The 15,322-nt window shown below is 40.1% G+C and overlaps 2 protein-coding genes across 3 annotated transcripts; both read left to right on the top strand.

Moving 5' to 3' along the window:
* The first annotated feature begins 93 nt into the window (after window positions 1-93).
* On the top strand, window positions 94-6,715 carry pole2 (polymerase (DNA directed), epsilon 2). Of its 2 annotated transcripts, XM_083791419.1 has the most exons (19): window positions 94-205; window positions 662-762; window positions 905-980; window positions 1,326-1,403; window positions 1,542-1,635; window positions 1,801-1,875; window positions 2,028-2,111; window positions 2,272-2,328; window positions 2,501-2,549; window positions 2,655-2,727; window positions 3,728-3,900; window positions 4,389-4,478; window positions 4,757-4,811; window positions 4,917-4,976; window positions 5,062-5,139; window positions 5,712-5,820; window positions 6,112-6,288; window positions 6,403-6,470; window positions 6,568-6,715. In XM_083791419.1, exons 1-19 carry the CDS (start codon window positions 138-140, stop codon window positions 6,584-6,586), a joined length of 1,584 nt encoding a protein of 527 aa, XP_083647545.1. In that variant the 5' UTR covers window positions 94-137; the 3' UTR covers window positions 6,587-6,715. The 2 variants fall into 2 exon arrangements, with proteins under 2 accessions (XP_083647545.1, XP_083647544.1); XM_083791418.1 differs by having other exon boundaries at window positions 6,403-6,715.
* A 1,231-nt stretch (window positions 6,716-7,946) lies between these two features.
* On the top strand, window positions 7,947-15,220 carry tmem30b (transmembrane protein 30B). The gene is made up of 8 exons (XM_083791927.1): window positions 7,947-8,043; window positions 9,855-10,059; window positions 11,083-11,190; window positions 11,293-11,400; window positions 11,606-11,693; window positions 11,784-11,924; window positions 12,892-13,098; window positions 14,417-15,220. Exons 2-8 carry the CDS (start codon window positions 9,865-9,867, stop codon window positions 14,593-14,595), a joined length of 1,026 nt encoding a protein of 341 aa, XP_083648053.1. The 5' UTR covers window positions 7,947-8,043; window positions 9,855-9,864; the 3' UTR covers window positions 14,596-15,220.
* The last annotated feature ends 102 nt before the right edge of the window (window positions 15,221-15,322 follow it).

Below are 15,322 nucleotides of genomic sequence, written 5' to 3'. Positions count from 1 at the left end.
GGGGAGCGGTCTTTTTTGCCCCAGAAGCCAGAACCAGAAGTGATGTAATACAGAGTACAAACGGAAGTTGATATTTAGCGCCAAACCTTGAGTTGTCACTGTTGTTCTTCTTGGCTCATATTAGTACTATAGTAGTCATGGATGTTCGCAAAATAAAGACTAAAGTTTCTACTGGCTTCAAGATGCGAGGACTTATCCTTCGACCGTATGTATCTGCAATGTTCATACCGACTGCATTCGTAAACGGGTTGTGTGTGTGTTGAGTTCTGTTCTGAATTCGCACGAACACAGGAATATAGTTGGCACCTAAACATTGTGGGCACATTAATGTTACATGTCTATTCTTTGACTAAAAAGTAAGACGAATTGGTCTGAATAGGGCCTAATTGTAAAGTAAACATGATTTGAAAATGCACGGTGCGTCATCAGTAATTTGCCCTTAAACTTTCTTGTTTATGCCCATAACGTCTGGCTACTATTTATAGCAATTGTATACGTAAATACTAGACCTTAAATCTCAAAATTGTAAGCGTGATCAAATCAGTTTACTTTCAGACTATTTCCCAATTGCCACAAAACCAGCGTTGAACACTGACTGACTGAATAGGGCTAATACTATTGTGTTGTTTGTGCATAATGTTAATATTGTGTTTTACTACAGTGAAGCCAGCAGGTACCTTGTGGAGGTACTGGAGTCTGTCAGTCCCATTGAACTGGATGATATCATTGAGAAGGTTTTGGATGCAGTGGAAAAACAGCCATGTAAGTAAATCAGTTGACTTTGGCGAAAATTACATTTGTAGTTTCAGTATAGTTGCTTTTTGTTTATCATCTCCCTGTGTGTGCTTGCTTGTTGTGTTTATCCGAATACTGGTTTCAACTAAAGAACACTGTCTTCCATCAGTGTCCTCCAATATGATAGAGCTGTCTATTGTGGAAACTGCTGTGCAGGACTGCAGTCAGTCGAGTGATGAAGGACTGTAGGTTCTATATTTCCTCCTCAGTTGAATGCTTTCTTGATTAATGACCGGATTAATTGTGATGTGTTATTTACAAGAAAAAAGCAATTTTGCATTGGCAAATCAATGCTTGCAAATGCAGTAGTGTTTAAAAATAACTCTAATACTGTTATTTTTAGTATAGTTTTATTTGTATGATTGTTTTGTAGTAAGTGGAGAATTATATATTCAAGTTAAATGATCCATGTACTCATCTGTCATGTGTTTGATCATCAATTTGATAACTAATTTAAATAGTTTATATCTTGTACCCATAATAACAAAACAATTGTACTTGTTAATTAGAGTTGAATAACTCTTTTGCAGTGATAATGTTTTCAACATCATTGGAGCTTTTGATATACCCAGATATATCTACAATGCAGAGAGGAAGAAGTTTGTACCGTAAGTGAAAGTTTCTATATACAATCCATCATGCCAAAAAGGATTAAACTTTGATTGTTTCAAATGTTCAATATTTACACACCTCAAGCCGTGCTATGATGGCAAAATTGTTGCTAATTATTCATCCGTCTCTCCTAGTATTAATATGACTAGCCACCCAACTCCCAGTTTGTGTGGTGTAGCCAGAGACAAGGCTGAACTCTTCAGGGAACGTTACACACTCCTACAACAGGTCAGTCAGCTCTACTTCAGGATGCGTTTGACTGAGTGTTAACGTTTATGGCCAAAGCAAAGTCCCAAAACAACCTTTCGTTGTACACAGAGGTTCTGTCTATAGACTATAGTAGAATTTCATATGAGAGGTTGTCTTTTACTTCTTTATTTTTTTCCTCTGTAGAGAACGCATCGGCATGAGCTCTTCACTCCTCCTGCAATAGGCGCTGCTGTAGATGAGGGCAGAAATAAGTTTCAGGTACCAAGCTGTAATCACATCATTATATAAAATCTGCTACAGTGGCTTCAACATGATGTACCCAACGCAGTGACATTTTCTGAATTTGTATTTTGTGATGGTTTTCTTTAATGTAAGAATAATGCCTAGTAACATGTCATTTATTCTTCTAGCTGAAGACGGTTGAGGCGCTCCTGGGTAGCACAGCTAAAGTTGGAGAGGTGATCGTATTGGGAATGATCACACAGATGAAAGAGGTGGCTCGCTTTAGTTTATTATGAAGCACATACACAAAATGTTCTTTTGTGCCTTGAAAATTTCAAAATGTTTTCAACCACAATAATTATGGCTTTAAATGTACAATTTCAACATGTGTAATTTGTGGATCTTGTTCTTTTTTCACCTTCTATATTCTAGGGTAAATTTTACCTAGAGGACCCAACAGGAACAGTACAGCTGGATATGTCCAAGGGAATATCCTTTCATTGTACTTGATGGCAATATTGATGTGAATTTATGATACAAGGGAAGTAGGGAACAGTCTGACCAATATAATTTAGTAAAATTATGAGATATTGTATAGTTATTTATTTGAATGAATATGTTGAGTATCAGGATGTACCATCTATACCTTAACTGCTCTCACCAGTTCCATAATGGCCTATACACAGAGTCCTGCTTTGTTCTGGCAGAAGGTAAGTGGACATACAGGCATAATACCAAAGACCAGAAGACTGTACAATTTCTTTCAAACTGAGTATTATGCAGTGTGAAGTCGAGCCTTGTCCTCTCTCCTGTAGGCTGGTACGAGGACTCTGTGTTCCATATCAATGCTTTTGGGTTCCCACCGACAGAGCCATCTGCAAATACAAGGTCAGAAGCTCCAAAGAAAGTGTACTAGTACAATAAGTACATCTGCAGTGGTTGGAGGTCTGAATTCCTACTCTTCCAGTGAGAAATATGTGTACCGTATATCTATTCTACGTTTGAGCATAAACATGGTAACGCCCCGCCTGCCTCTGATTGGCCTACCGACACTACAGAATAACGCTGGTCTCACCAGACTGTCCTCCGTCTGAGGTGGGAAGTACAAGAGAATGACAGCTTGGCACACGTGACAGTAACTTGTAACTTTTATTTTTGTAGAATAGGCAAACTAATATTGTTTGTCGTTTGCTTTGATTGATTGATTGAACACGTATTTGTATGATTTGATTTGGGTGTGTTCTAAATTAAAGGGTTAGTGTTGATTATCGTGTATTAATCAAATTATAGTAAACTAATACTATTATGCTAAAAATGATAAAGATCAAGGGAAAAGAGACCTTTTTACAGTACAATAATGTTTCAACTTAAGTTTACACTGTACACACATTTTACAGTTTACACTGTACATTAATTTGCCTCTTCTACAAAACATAAAAGTTACTGTCGCACGTGCCAAGCTGTCATTCTCTTGTATTATATCGTACTTATTATTTATTTATTTCCCACCATGGAGTAACCTCTTGGCAGACTATCCAGCATATAGCTATCCACCTCTGAGGAAAGTCTGGTAAGGCCGGCAGTGTCGGTAGGCCAATCACCATGTCTATGCTCGGACGTAGAATAGATATACGTGAGAAATATAGACCCTTTGTCACTTAGGCCAGTTGACACCTACTGTACTTGCCTGAAGCTCATGAGTCATGAGCACAATATCACCTGGCCAAGTGAGCATTTCATATTGCGGAGCCATTTGTAATTTGGTAACCTGGGTTCGAATCCCGGGTAGGAAATGAAACTTAATGTGATGCAGCTTTAAGTGACCCCACCCTCACCGTGGTAGTAAAGTGTCTCCTAAAACAATCTGCATCAAAACCTGTTTTTCTAGGGCATACTATGGTAACATCAACTTCTTTGGGGGTCCATCCACCACGTCCGTCAAAGCATCTGCCAAGCTGAAGCAGTTGGAGGAGGATAATGAGGACGCCATGTTTGTAGTTCTCTCAGATGTGTGGTTGGACAGTGTAGAGGTGATAGAGAAGATCCACGTCATGTTCTCAGGTGTGCAATTGACTCACATTTTTGCTATTTGCTAAATCACCACGTTTCTACATTTGCATTCTGAACAATATTATGCATACCTTATGTACAACATGGCAAAACTCAGCTAAACTGGAAGGCTTATTAAAAGAAAGCCTATAAACTTAATGGCCATTATGTTGCTAAGCTGTCCATTGTATATAATAATTAAGACAGTGACAGTCGTTATGTTCCTGCAAATTAACCTCACCCACTTGACAGAAACTTGAGCAAGAATTAGCAGCACTTTACCTCTAATGCTACATGATGAATTTTCTCTAATCATATAGCTCAGATTTATATAGCCTACATTATAACCTAAGTTCATAGTCATATGCTGTTTTCACTGAGACCATATGATGTACAATATTATGATATTTTATTCATAATATTATATACTGATATTTTCAAGCAATGTCATAGCCACTTTAAATCTAATACAACAGCTATCTGCTTTTTGTCTGGTTTAGGCTATGCTGCGATGCCTCCTACCTGTTTCATCTTCTGCGGAAACTTTTCTTCTGCTCCCTATGGGAAAACACAGATAAAGTCACTCAAAGGTGAGAGTCAAACCCATTAAGACCTGAGGACGATTCTGCGAATGCGTCCTAGTTAGTTCTCACCTCCTAGGTAGTTCTCACAATGTCAAGATTTTCCCAAAATGTAATAAAACTAGCAGATGTACAAGCACTAAGTGACGTGCTGTGAGATGCTATTCTGCTTCCCAATTTTAATGGTTTAAAGTTCTTATCAGTCACAGTTTTCTATGTGACATCTGGTGGTATATTTAGACGTGAGATAAATGATTGCCTATATGACATTGCTTATATCTTTTTAGAGTCCTTGAAAGCTCTTGCTGATGCCATATGTGCGTACCCCGCCATTCATGCCAGGTAATGTTGCTATTGTGGTCATTCTCTGTTTTGTACTGTTGAATTGTATTTGGTTGATTTCTATTCAAGTTCAAGTAACTCAACACATTATTCCTCATCTTACAGTAGTCGTTTTGTGTTTGTACCTGGTCCTGAAGACCCTGGTCCTAGCACTATCCTGCCCAGGTTAGTATTAATTAAGAGACACACAGTCCCGTCATTCATTGAGTGGTTTGGATACATATACATTTGTATTATTTTTCCTGCTCAGGCCTCCCTTGGCAGACCATATCACCGGGGATTTCAGGGAGAGGGTACCCAGCTCAGTGTTTACTACCAACCCATGCAGGTGAATATGGGGAATTTAGAAATATGTATGATATAGGGCATATCACACTGTGCCAAAATCTAAGTTTAAATATTCGAGTACACACACTTTGCTTTTAAAGTTTCCAAATAAATATATATATATATATACACACACACACACACACTGTGATGGTTGGTAGAGGCGTTCTTCGTCACAAGAGCGGAAAGTGCTGACCTAGGCCGGTGTAATGGGAAGATTTGGTCTTGGTCTTGGATTTGATCCTTTGCTGAAGGGGCAACTTAGTTATTAAGTTGCAAAGCTTAGTCTTTTAGATTCTCAGAGACAATTAGTGAAATTATAATCGGACAAAGGATTAGTGCTGGCGTCATGCCTTATAAAGGGTGGGGTGACGTCACGACTAGGTAGGCGTGACGTCAATCCTGACACACACACACACACACACACACACACACACACACACACACACACACACACACATATTTCCTAGAGCTATTGTGTTCTAGAATCTAGATTTAAAAAAAGGAACAGCAAATGTATTTATTTAGTTCATGAATATGGCCCCTGATTCTTGATAATTTTCTTCCGACCAGAATCCAGTACTGCAGTCAGGAGATTGTCATTATCAGAGAGGACCTGGTCAACAAGATGTGCAGGAACTGTGTGCGGTTGCCCAGTACCAATCTTGACATCCCAAACCATGTGAGTTTTGGGCTCAAGTGTCCTGTCTCAAAGCTTGTTTTATGATTTAGTTGGCGAACTACATTCATGTTTTTCATACGTTGTTCAAACCTTTAACTGTGTAGTAGTGTGTTGTATCCATAGTTCTCGGATACATAACCGTGGCATTACAACCTTTCTTTAAAACTGTCTCTCATGAACTTTGACTCATGTTGTTGTCTTGGAAATGTTTTAGTGTTCTGGCCTGTTTAGATTAATCCAAATATCAATCATACTTTTAAACTATTCAATATTGTGTCCCCATTTCCCCAGTTTGTGAAGACCATCCTGTCTCAGGGTCACCTGACTCCTCTTCCTCTGTATGTCAGTCCTGTGTTCTGGGCCTATGATTATGCTCTACGGGTCTACCCTGTCCCCGACGTCATCATCTTTGCAGACAAATATGATCCATTCAGCATTACCAATACAGACTGTCTCTGCATAAACCCGGTATATATCTGCATATATATGAGGCTAGTAATATTGTGAGTGTGTAAATACTTAAGACACTGCTGGTACAGATGAAGTGGCCATTGTCAATATGTTGTCCATTTATTATAATAGGGCTCATTCCCAAAAAGTGGCTTCACCTTCAAAGTGTACTACCCATCCAGCAGAACTGTTGAAGACAGGTGGGATATTTTCCTTGGCTTAATGTTAAATTTTAGTTACTTGATAGATACAGAAATAAACTATACAAATAATGGTTTTGTCCTCTTGTCTTTACAGCAAACTTCAAGGGCTCTAAAGACGATATCGATTTGAAAATGGATCTGTTGTGGAACAATGACTTTGTAGAATATGTTCTAAACCACTGGCTTATTTTATTTTGAATCTACCATTTATATTATGAACAATAAAGGTTCACATTATCATATTGCTGTCCTATTTTTTATTTTCAAATGTATACATTTCCATTGAGTATAAATAGAACACTCTGAGCGTAAATACTCCTTCCAGCCTTATTTCTACCAGTAAGACGCCCTGAGGGCGAGAAGCGACCTCCCTTTAGGGCGAGGTCGCTGAAACAACAACAGAGCTTCTTAATACGGCACAGTTGAGAAGCAGGAGTTAATTGATGAGTGTCAGGGAGGTCTTTAAAGACCAATACCGGTCGAAACGTATGTCCTGCCTGTGGGGATGTGAATTAATACTTGGAGCATTACAAAGTGAGTTGCGAGCCCTTGCTTTTCTTCATGATATCTGTTAGTTTAACAGTTTGGCTCAGCACCAAGATCGGAGGATGTGCACTGTTTTATTTTATTCCATAAACTCATAATCATGGATGTACAGAATCAGGAAGGTAGATTGGGGAGGGTAGATTTTCAACCTCAAACATGAAACAGGCTTTGTCTCCGTTGATGTCAGTCAAAACGAGGGAGTGGATTCTGCACTGATTCATTTGCATAATGTGCTGTCTATAATCTATAGTATAGATTATAGAAGTGCTGTGTTTTTATTGTCTTGATAGTTAGTGTGCCATGTCTACATTATGTTGAATTATGACACTGCCATTCCAACAGATGTTGAATATAACATTTCTTTCTTCTTCCTGACTATTTTCTTTCACATCACATCAGGACATAGTTGTAATGATCATTATTAATAATAACCCACCTATCTCCAAGACTCCGTCCCCAGTCACAGTTCAGTTTGAATGAATGTAGAATTGTGCAGGATTTGCATGCATTTGAGAGAGCGTAATTTAATGTTATTTTAAAAAGAAAAATCATCTCTTGCACACTTATGCCAGTGTGCCTGTGATCACCCTTCACTGTGCAAATGTTGGCATCCGTGGCCGGGCCTAAGGTTGCCTACGTACTCCTGATCTATACCATGCTAGTTGTGCTTTCCTAAAGGTTTTTCACACACCCCACCCCCCACCCTTGGCTTCAGTTTCGGATAAAAAGGAGCCAAAAGAAACAATTTGTTCGGAATAGCCTTGAGGGGTTCATCCCAGACTAGCCGCTCAAAATAGCCGATCTACAAGCTCACAAAGCGTCTCACCGCGACGCGGTGTGAGCTTGTAGATGGGCGCGCGACACCGTCGCGTGACAGAATGTAAATCAAGCATGACGTCACCTTGCGAAAACCTGATCGGCAGGTTTAGTAGGTAAAGGTGATCTGCTGCTCCTCCGTCCCGTCCACAATTCAAGCCTGAAGCCTTACTACTTTACTTTGTTTCTCGATCGTTCACCATACCATGTGAGTACAACTCAAAAGAACAATTGTTGTGTGTGTACTGTGTAGGCTAGTATTAGCTGTAAGAAAAAATATGTACTTTTTAGGTTGATCTGATTGTCTGATGTTTGTTTATTTTCACGAGCAAAGCGGAAATTCAGTTCTGCGCATTGTTTTGCTGTTTTTCCACTTGGAGAACATGTAGAGTTTGTGTCTAGAATAGTTGTGTGGGTGAAGATTTATATGGACGAATGCCCATTTGAACATTTGTCGGAGCAAAACGAAATAAGGATAGCAATCGCCTTCCGGGGCTTCTGCTAATAAAAACTTTCGTGGATACAAGTTCTGTTTAGGGTGGGACGATGGGCCCAAATTCCATCAGCAGGATTCAGGAAGAATTTAAGGCCCTTTCAAACTATTGTTGAACTGTTGCACGTTTTAATGCTTCGGCCCGGAACTTATTGTATTTAATGCAACTTTATTTTATCCAATCCGTATATGGTTGATTAAATTACCATTTACCACTACTACACCACCTGCAGTGGTTTGGTCTTCCATTGAGAAATGTACCCCGGTAGGGTACGACACCTACTGGCTGGAAAGTATTACTGTCTGTGTAATGGGCTGTAATGATAGCATAACACTTTAGCCCATTACATCTGCAAAGCTCAAAAGACTTACAAAAAAATAATTGCAACAAAGAAAATTCCACCCAGTGTCAATTATCTAATAATGTAATCCTGGGTGCTACACTTCCTCTGCCAACCTGGGGGGGCAGCGGACTGTCCTCATGCTTCCTTCTATTCATGAGGAGTCCAAGCTGCTTCTCTTCACCTGACAGGGGAGAGTTTCCCCAGCCGGATGTAGCACGGAAGTTCCTTTCCCATCCATCAGGTGCCCCGGCTGGCCAGGGGGAGGTAGTTTAGAGACCAGAATGTTGCATGTTTTTGTGAGAGTACATACCCTAGGCTTAGGGGACACAGGGAGAACATGCAAACTCCACACAGAAGGGCCCTTTCGCCAACTCCGCCTCGGGTATGGGCACTGATGACGCGGAGGAGAGAACACACCCACAGCGTCCCCAGCGGGAATCGAACCCAGGACCTTCTAGCTGTGAGGCGACAGCACTACCGACTGTGCCACCGTGCCCCTCAAAAGCCTTTGTTGAAGCCTTTTTTCCTTTTACCTGAGTTTTGGTCTCTTGACAAGGACATCTATAGACAGCGACGGAAGCTGTATGCCCAAGCAAACATGCTGTGTCGCAAATTTAGCATGTGCTCGGTTCCTGTGAAGATATCGCTCTTTAGATCCTTCTGTACACCGCTGTATACTGCACACCTATGGTGCCGCTAATAGCTATAGACAAAGCAGCATCAGAAGACTCACAGTGGCCTATAATGATTGTATGAGGCTGCTGTTGAGAGTGCCAAGAAGCTCCAGTGCTAGCCAGTACCTACCTGCTCTGCTGTACTACGTAACCTTATGTACAGGTTCATTTGTAGGGCATCTGAGTCAATAAACGACATCATCGCTGTAATAACGGACCCTACACGCCGTTCACTCAGGTTCTCATCGGGATTGTGGAACCACTGCCCACATGCCCACAGAAACTGAACAGTGGGATATGTGCATTTTATTTACCTTTTTTATTTATTTTTATTTTGTATTTACTGTTATTGTATTGTTTGTGATCAGGATCCTCCTGGGTCTGAAATAAAGATTGCTTGATTATGCAGCAGGAAACACAGGTTTTAATCTTGGGTAGCGATACAAGTTATGAATTGTAGCATTAAATAATTATGTAATAACTCCTCATGGACTGATTCAACTTACAGAACCGTGGGAATGGCTCGAGATGAGGACGAGAAGACATACCCCAACCGGCCTGACAACACAGCCTTCACCCAGCAGAGGCTACCGGCTTGGCAGCCTATGCTGTCTGCTGGGATTGTAATCCCAGGGTTTGTCCTCATTGGCCTGGCCTTCATCGGAATTGGTGTCGCACTCTTTGTTACATCACGGAACATCCAAGTTTTGGAGGTATGTCTGTGCTGAATACACAGTAAAATGTATTGCCAGATACATATGAATTTGACCTGCCTTTGCATTAGAGCTATGCTACTCTCTACTTCCTGCGCTTGCATGAAATGCAGACCAAGACCAGCCTCTCGGCTGTAGCGGAAATAAAAATTAAGTTTTTTGCCACTCACCAATACAAAGACGGCTTGTGTGATTAGAATGCCTACTTTCCGTGGTGGACGCACTCTGAGCCCCCCACGTATAATATTGACTTTTTGGCCAGAAAAAGATTTTTTTGAGAGGCTGGTCTGCAATTCATGCGAGTGCAGGAAGACAAGGAAGAGCAGCATAGCTCTAATGCACATTAGAGCTATGGACCAGAGCTACTGTAACTACATTGGCATGGAACACATGACAGAAAGGAGTTCACAAATACAGTGCCATATAGGAAATTATAAGATACAATTAACATTTAAGATGTAGTCTGTAATCTGGGGAGGGGTTTGTGTAAACAGACTTTTTATGCTGTATAGTGCCTTTTCTAGCATGTTCCACTTACAGCGTGTACAGTGTACTTTACATTATCCCATTCACACACAATGGCGGAACACAGACACACATTTAAGTGTTACACATTCAGACATAGACTGTAAGGCACCCATGCAAGTGCAAGGCATCAACCACCTGTTCATCGAGAACAGTCATGGGTTCAATATCTTGCTCAAGGACATTTTGTCTCCGAAACAAAGCCAGGAGGAGCCAGGAATCTAACTCAGCCATTAGGATTGATGGATGCTGGTTGACACAAGGTGTTTAACAATGAGTTAACAAGTTATGGATGTTTGTTAGCAATATTAATGTGATGCTTACATTTCCCTGGAAATTGACATTTGTTAGTTGGTTCATGGGTTTGTCACTGATAGTATCATATGTTTTGTTGTCACAGAGTGTGAAGTGTCAGTAACACAACTCCACACAATGAAGTTCGGACTTGTATGTATCAATATTTAATGGCAAACTTTCCGGGTTATCTTCTTTTCACAGAAAGATTACACTGGACTAGAGACAGACTCACCATGCTTTAAGTGCTCAGACTCGGGTACCAAAAACTGTCCGTGCACATTGGAATTCTCTCTGGACAAGTTATTTGTGGTGAATATGAGTTTAACACACATACACAGAGACTTTTACTTTAATGTTAAGTAAAACATAATTGCTCTAACTTGTGATTGTATTGGTCACTGTCATCCACAGGGCCCAGTGTTCTTTTATTATGGTCTGACCAACTACTTCCAGAACTACAGGAGATATGGTGTTTCTAAAGATGACGTACAGCTCTCTGGAGAGCTGGATAACTTTAAGGTACAAAATATGAAAAAGTACGGTAGGGTATTTTGACTATTATCAATGCATGGATTAAGCCCATGGTACAAAATTTGAATTGAAATTTCTTTGCTGCTGCATATTAGATAAGATCTATCACATTATCTATTGAAAAACATCAGTGTAAAAAATATTATATGGTATTTGGTTCCCCCTTCAACTGTGCTTTCTGTTTCTTTTACAGGAACCAAGTGACAACTGCGCTCCCTATCAGAAGGCAAACGATAAACCAATTGTACCTTGTGGAGCAGTAGCAAACAGCATGTTCAATGGTACATGATAGATGCCAGACTATAGATAGATGTCCACTGCTTAAACACAAAATATTATCTAAACCTTTTTTTTTTATTCTTCCAATGTAGACACATTCAGGCTTTTCCAGGAAATGGCGAATGGAAAAAGGAAGGAGGTGCCTTTTGATGGAAAAGGGATTGCTTGGTGGACGGATTACAACATCAAATACAGGAATCCATCTGTCACGCCTCTAAAGAACGCATTCAATGGTATTTCACTTTGATTATTTTTATTTATCACTGTGCAGGTTGTCTGTGACTGAACACGTGTATATTTGTATATTAATCGTACACATTAAGAGTGTGACAAGTAAATATTGCCAGATGTTTGATATAAGGGCGAGCGTGTGCATGTCAAACAATTTAGGCCAATAGGAGTAATTTATTACTACTTTAAAAAGTAAATTTGGTGTATATACTGTAGTCTTTTTTTATTGTCCTAAAATATTGTGATTATTGTCTATATACATACATTCATGAATCCACTTGCTGACCGGCTGTCTGCATTGAGCAATATACATTGATATTTTGACATTTTTGCCGTATATAGGATGTCAATGGTATAAACCCCTATAAAAAAGTGGATTCATGAATTTACAGTATGTATGTATAGACAATATTTTAGGCCTACAAAATGTCCCACCCCACAACCCCAGCTGCCGGACTAATGGGGGTTTTCCCCTGGTTAAATAAAAATCACACACGTGTGAACTGAGTGGTGCAATTCCCCCCCCCCCCCCCCCTCTCTCTCTCTCTCTATCTCTCTCTCTCATTAGAGTCACTACCTCTCTCACTCTCTCTCATTAGAGTCACTACCCCTCTCACTGTTTCTGGCGCCCCCTACTGCTATTTTTAAGTCACATACTCATGCTCACACAGACACACAAACAAGTACGAGACACACAGACACACAGACACACAAACACGTACGAGGACATTGCAAGCTGGTTGTAGGAGTGGTTGCACCACTCAAAAAGAAAATCCTCCTTGTAGTATATGTTGGGTGGCATTAAATTGGACCACAAAATGTTGGGAAACTGTTAGGATTAGATCATACTTGGATATACTATAGAGTTGATGATGGATCTGTTGATTAAACACATATTGCGTCTAGTCTAAATAAGAAAGAACATGTTTTGTTATTTGGTATAGACATAACTAATAAACTAATTCACAGGTACTGTGAAGCCTGTATATTGGTCCAAACCAGCTTATGAGCTAGATCCTAGTGATCCAGCGAACAATGGCTTCATCAATCAGGATTTCCTGGTCTGGATGAGGAGAGCAGCGCTGCCAGACTTCAGAAAACTGTACCGTCGTATCACAGAAGGGGACTACCAAGAGGGTCTGCCAGCAGGCAACTACTCCCTTGAAATTACTTACAGTATCCTTTTTAATTACAAATCAAGAGAAGATGAGAAAGTATCAACTTGTAACTATTAAAGCATGTACAGTAGGGGTGTCCAGTTGGCACAGAAGGTAAAACCTTCATTCACCATGCAGAGGCACAGGTTCAATTCCCGACAGTCATGCGCTCCAACAGTGCTTGCTGGTTACCTACACCCTCCACAGAGGGGGTTGGCAGTGACGGATTGCAGTACATAGATATTATAATTAGATACCTTGGAGCGTATACCATGATATTAGATACCATGTATCGCGGCCTCCATATTTGGGATGAAAAACTGCCACTCAAGGGTGAGTAGCTGGCCAATCACAGCAGTTCTTTCCTGGGACTTGTCAAAATGTAGTTGTATAGAACGAAAAAATCACCCGTGTGAAGTGAGGGGTGCTGATATATTAAAGTCTAACTCATTAGGTGATGTAGAACAAACGGTGCCAACACAAACATTATTAAACGTCATTAACAATAAAGGGACAATATGACATAAACGACACATTGTATATTTTACCTTTATTACAAGCAACAAGCAAGTATGCACTCGACAGAGTGCAGTTCTAGTTACTTGTTGTCAATGCGTTTACTAAACAAACTTTGAACTATTACTAAAGACAAACATTAAACCTGTGTATAGGAGGGGCCTCAAAAACATTGCATGGATGCACCTGGGACATATCCTCAGTGATGTATCCCAAGGTCCTCTGGGTTTCGGGTCTCACAACATCATACCCCTCACTCAGGTGACCCAGCCGGGGTGATCAAGTCCCGATTTTAAGTCCCAACTAGAATAGATTCTGCCTGTCATGGAAAAGACGTGCTGTGATTGGCTAGTAGTCACTTTGATTTCCAGTTTGCCATTTCTAACATGGCGCCTGCAGCTACAGACGCCCCCCGTTCTATATCTATGTTGCAGTACATAATCAGAAATGATTAAATCGGCAGTAATGCATGTGTCAGTGTCCAGAGTTCTTAGTAGTACTGATTTCATTGGCTGTTTCATGTTACAACACCATGTAATTGTTTGGCTGGAGCCTAGGCTAACTGGTTGTACCAGATGGGTGTGGCTCTCATTTTCAGCTGGTAGATAATGAAAACAAAGACATTGGGAGTCATGAGTAGGAAAAAGGTCAAAACAAATATCTTGAATTGAGCTATGCAAATAATATAATGATCTACAGTTGATTCGTTTCTACCTCAGAAAGCCCTGTGTATATTGTGCCAATACAATGGCTTGTAAAGCATTCCTAATAGCATTCCTCCCTCTGATTCTTATGTAAATCCTTAACTGAGTTTTCTCCAGATTATCCTGTGCTGAGCTTTGGTGGGAGAAAGCAAGTAGTGTTCAGCAATGTGTCCTGGATGGGTGGCAAGAACCAGTTCCTAGGTATTGCTTATCTTGTCATTGGCTCCATGTGTGTGGTCATGTCTATGGTCATGCTCATTGTCTACGCCAAGTTCAAGTTCCCTGATGAAGAATGATCACCTACAGTTCTCGACTACAGGTGACTGGTTTGAAGATGGTGTACACCATGAACCTCAAGACTCAAGTTACAGAATATATGTTTTTTCACAAGGCTCATACACATGGGAATTCTAACTAAGATAATAAGACATACAATTTACATATTATTCTAGTAAAACAGTTTGGAGACGTGCACAACATAACCTACAAAGAGGGTAAATCGAGACACTGTCTCGAAAGATCACCTTCATGGACAATGTGACAGTGAATTGCTGTGAATTCCAGGTACATTTGTATGTCCTGCCCCTCCCCAAACTGCTATGGTGCACTCACAGCTAAGCATAACATGGGTTAGACAAACCTCCACCAATAGTTTTCCTAATAAAATATTGTTTTAAAAAAGAAATGTCAAGCACATATTTTTCCAGCCTTGTTGATGGATTTGGAAGAGATTTTGAAGGTCTGGTTGCAAAAATGAACCAATTTTATGAATTGTTTAGATGAAATCTCATATTTGAGTAGTGCTTCTCTGATTTATTTTCGGGAGTATGCCAAGTTTGTTTTTAAACTGAATGAAATCATAGGAAGATCAATAGATAACATAATTAATTAAAATGTTAATTTAGGTCTTTTTTAGTTGATCCCGTACAACAGAAGATGACAAAATAATGACGGCAGTGAATGTATTTGTGTTTATAATGTATGCAGGGTAAAAACGGAGAGCTCAAACACTATTCCAGGGTA

The sequence above is a fragment of the Protomyctophum parallelum genome (genome assembly GCF_964188405.1).
Source record: "Protomyctophum parallelum genome assembly, chromosome: 20".
Taxonomy (NCBI): domain Eukaryota; kingdom Metazoa; phylum Chordata; class Actinopteri; order Myctophiformes; family Myctophidae; genus Protomyctophum; species Protomyctophum parallelum.
This window is presented reverse-complemented; position numbering and strand designations above follow the sequence as displayed.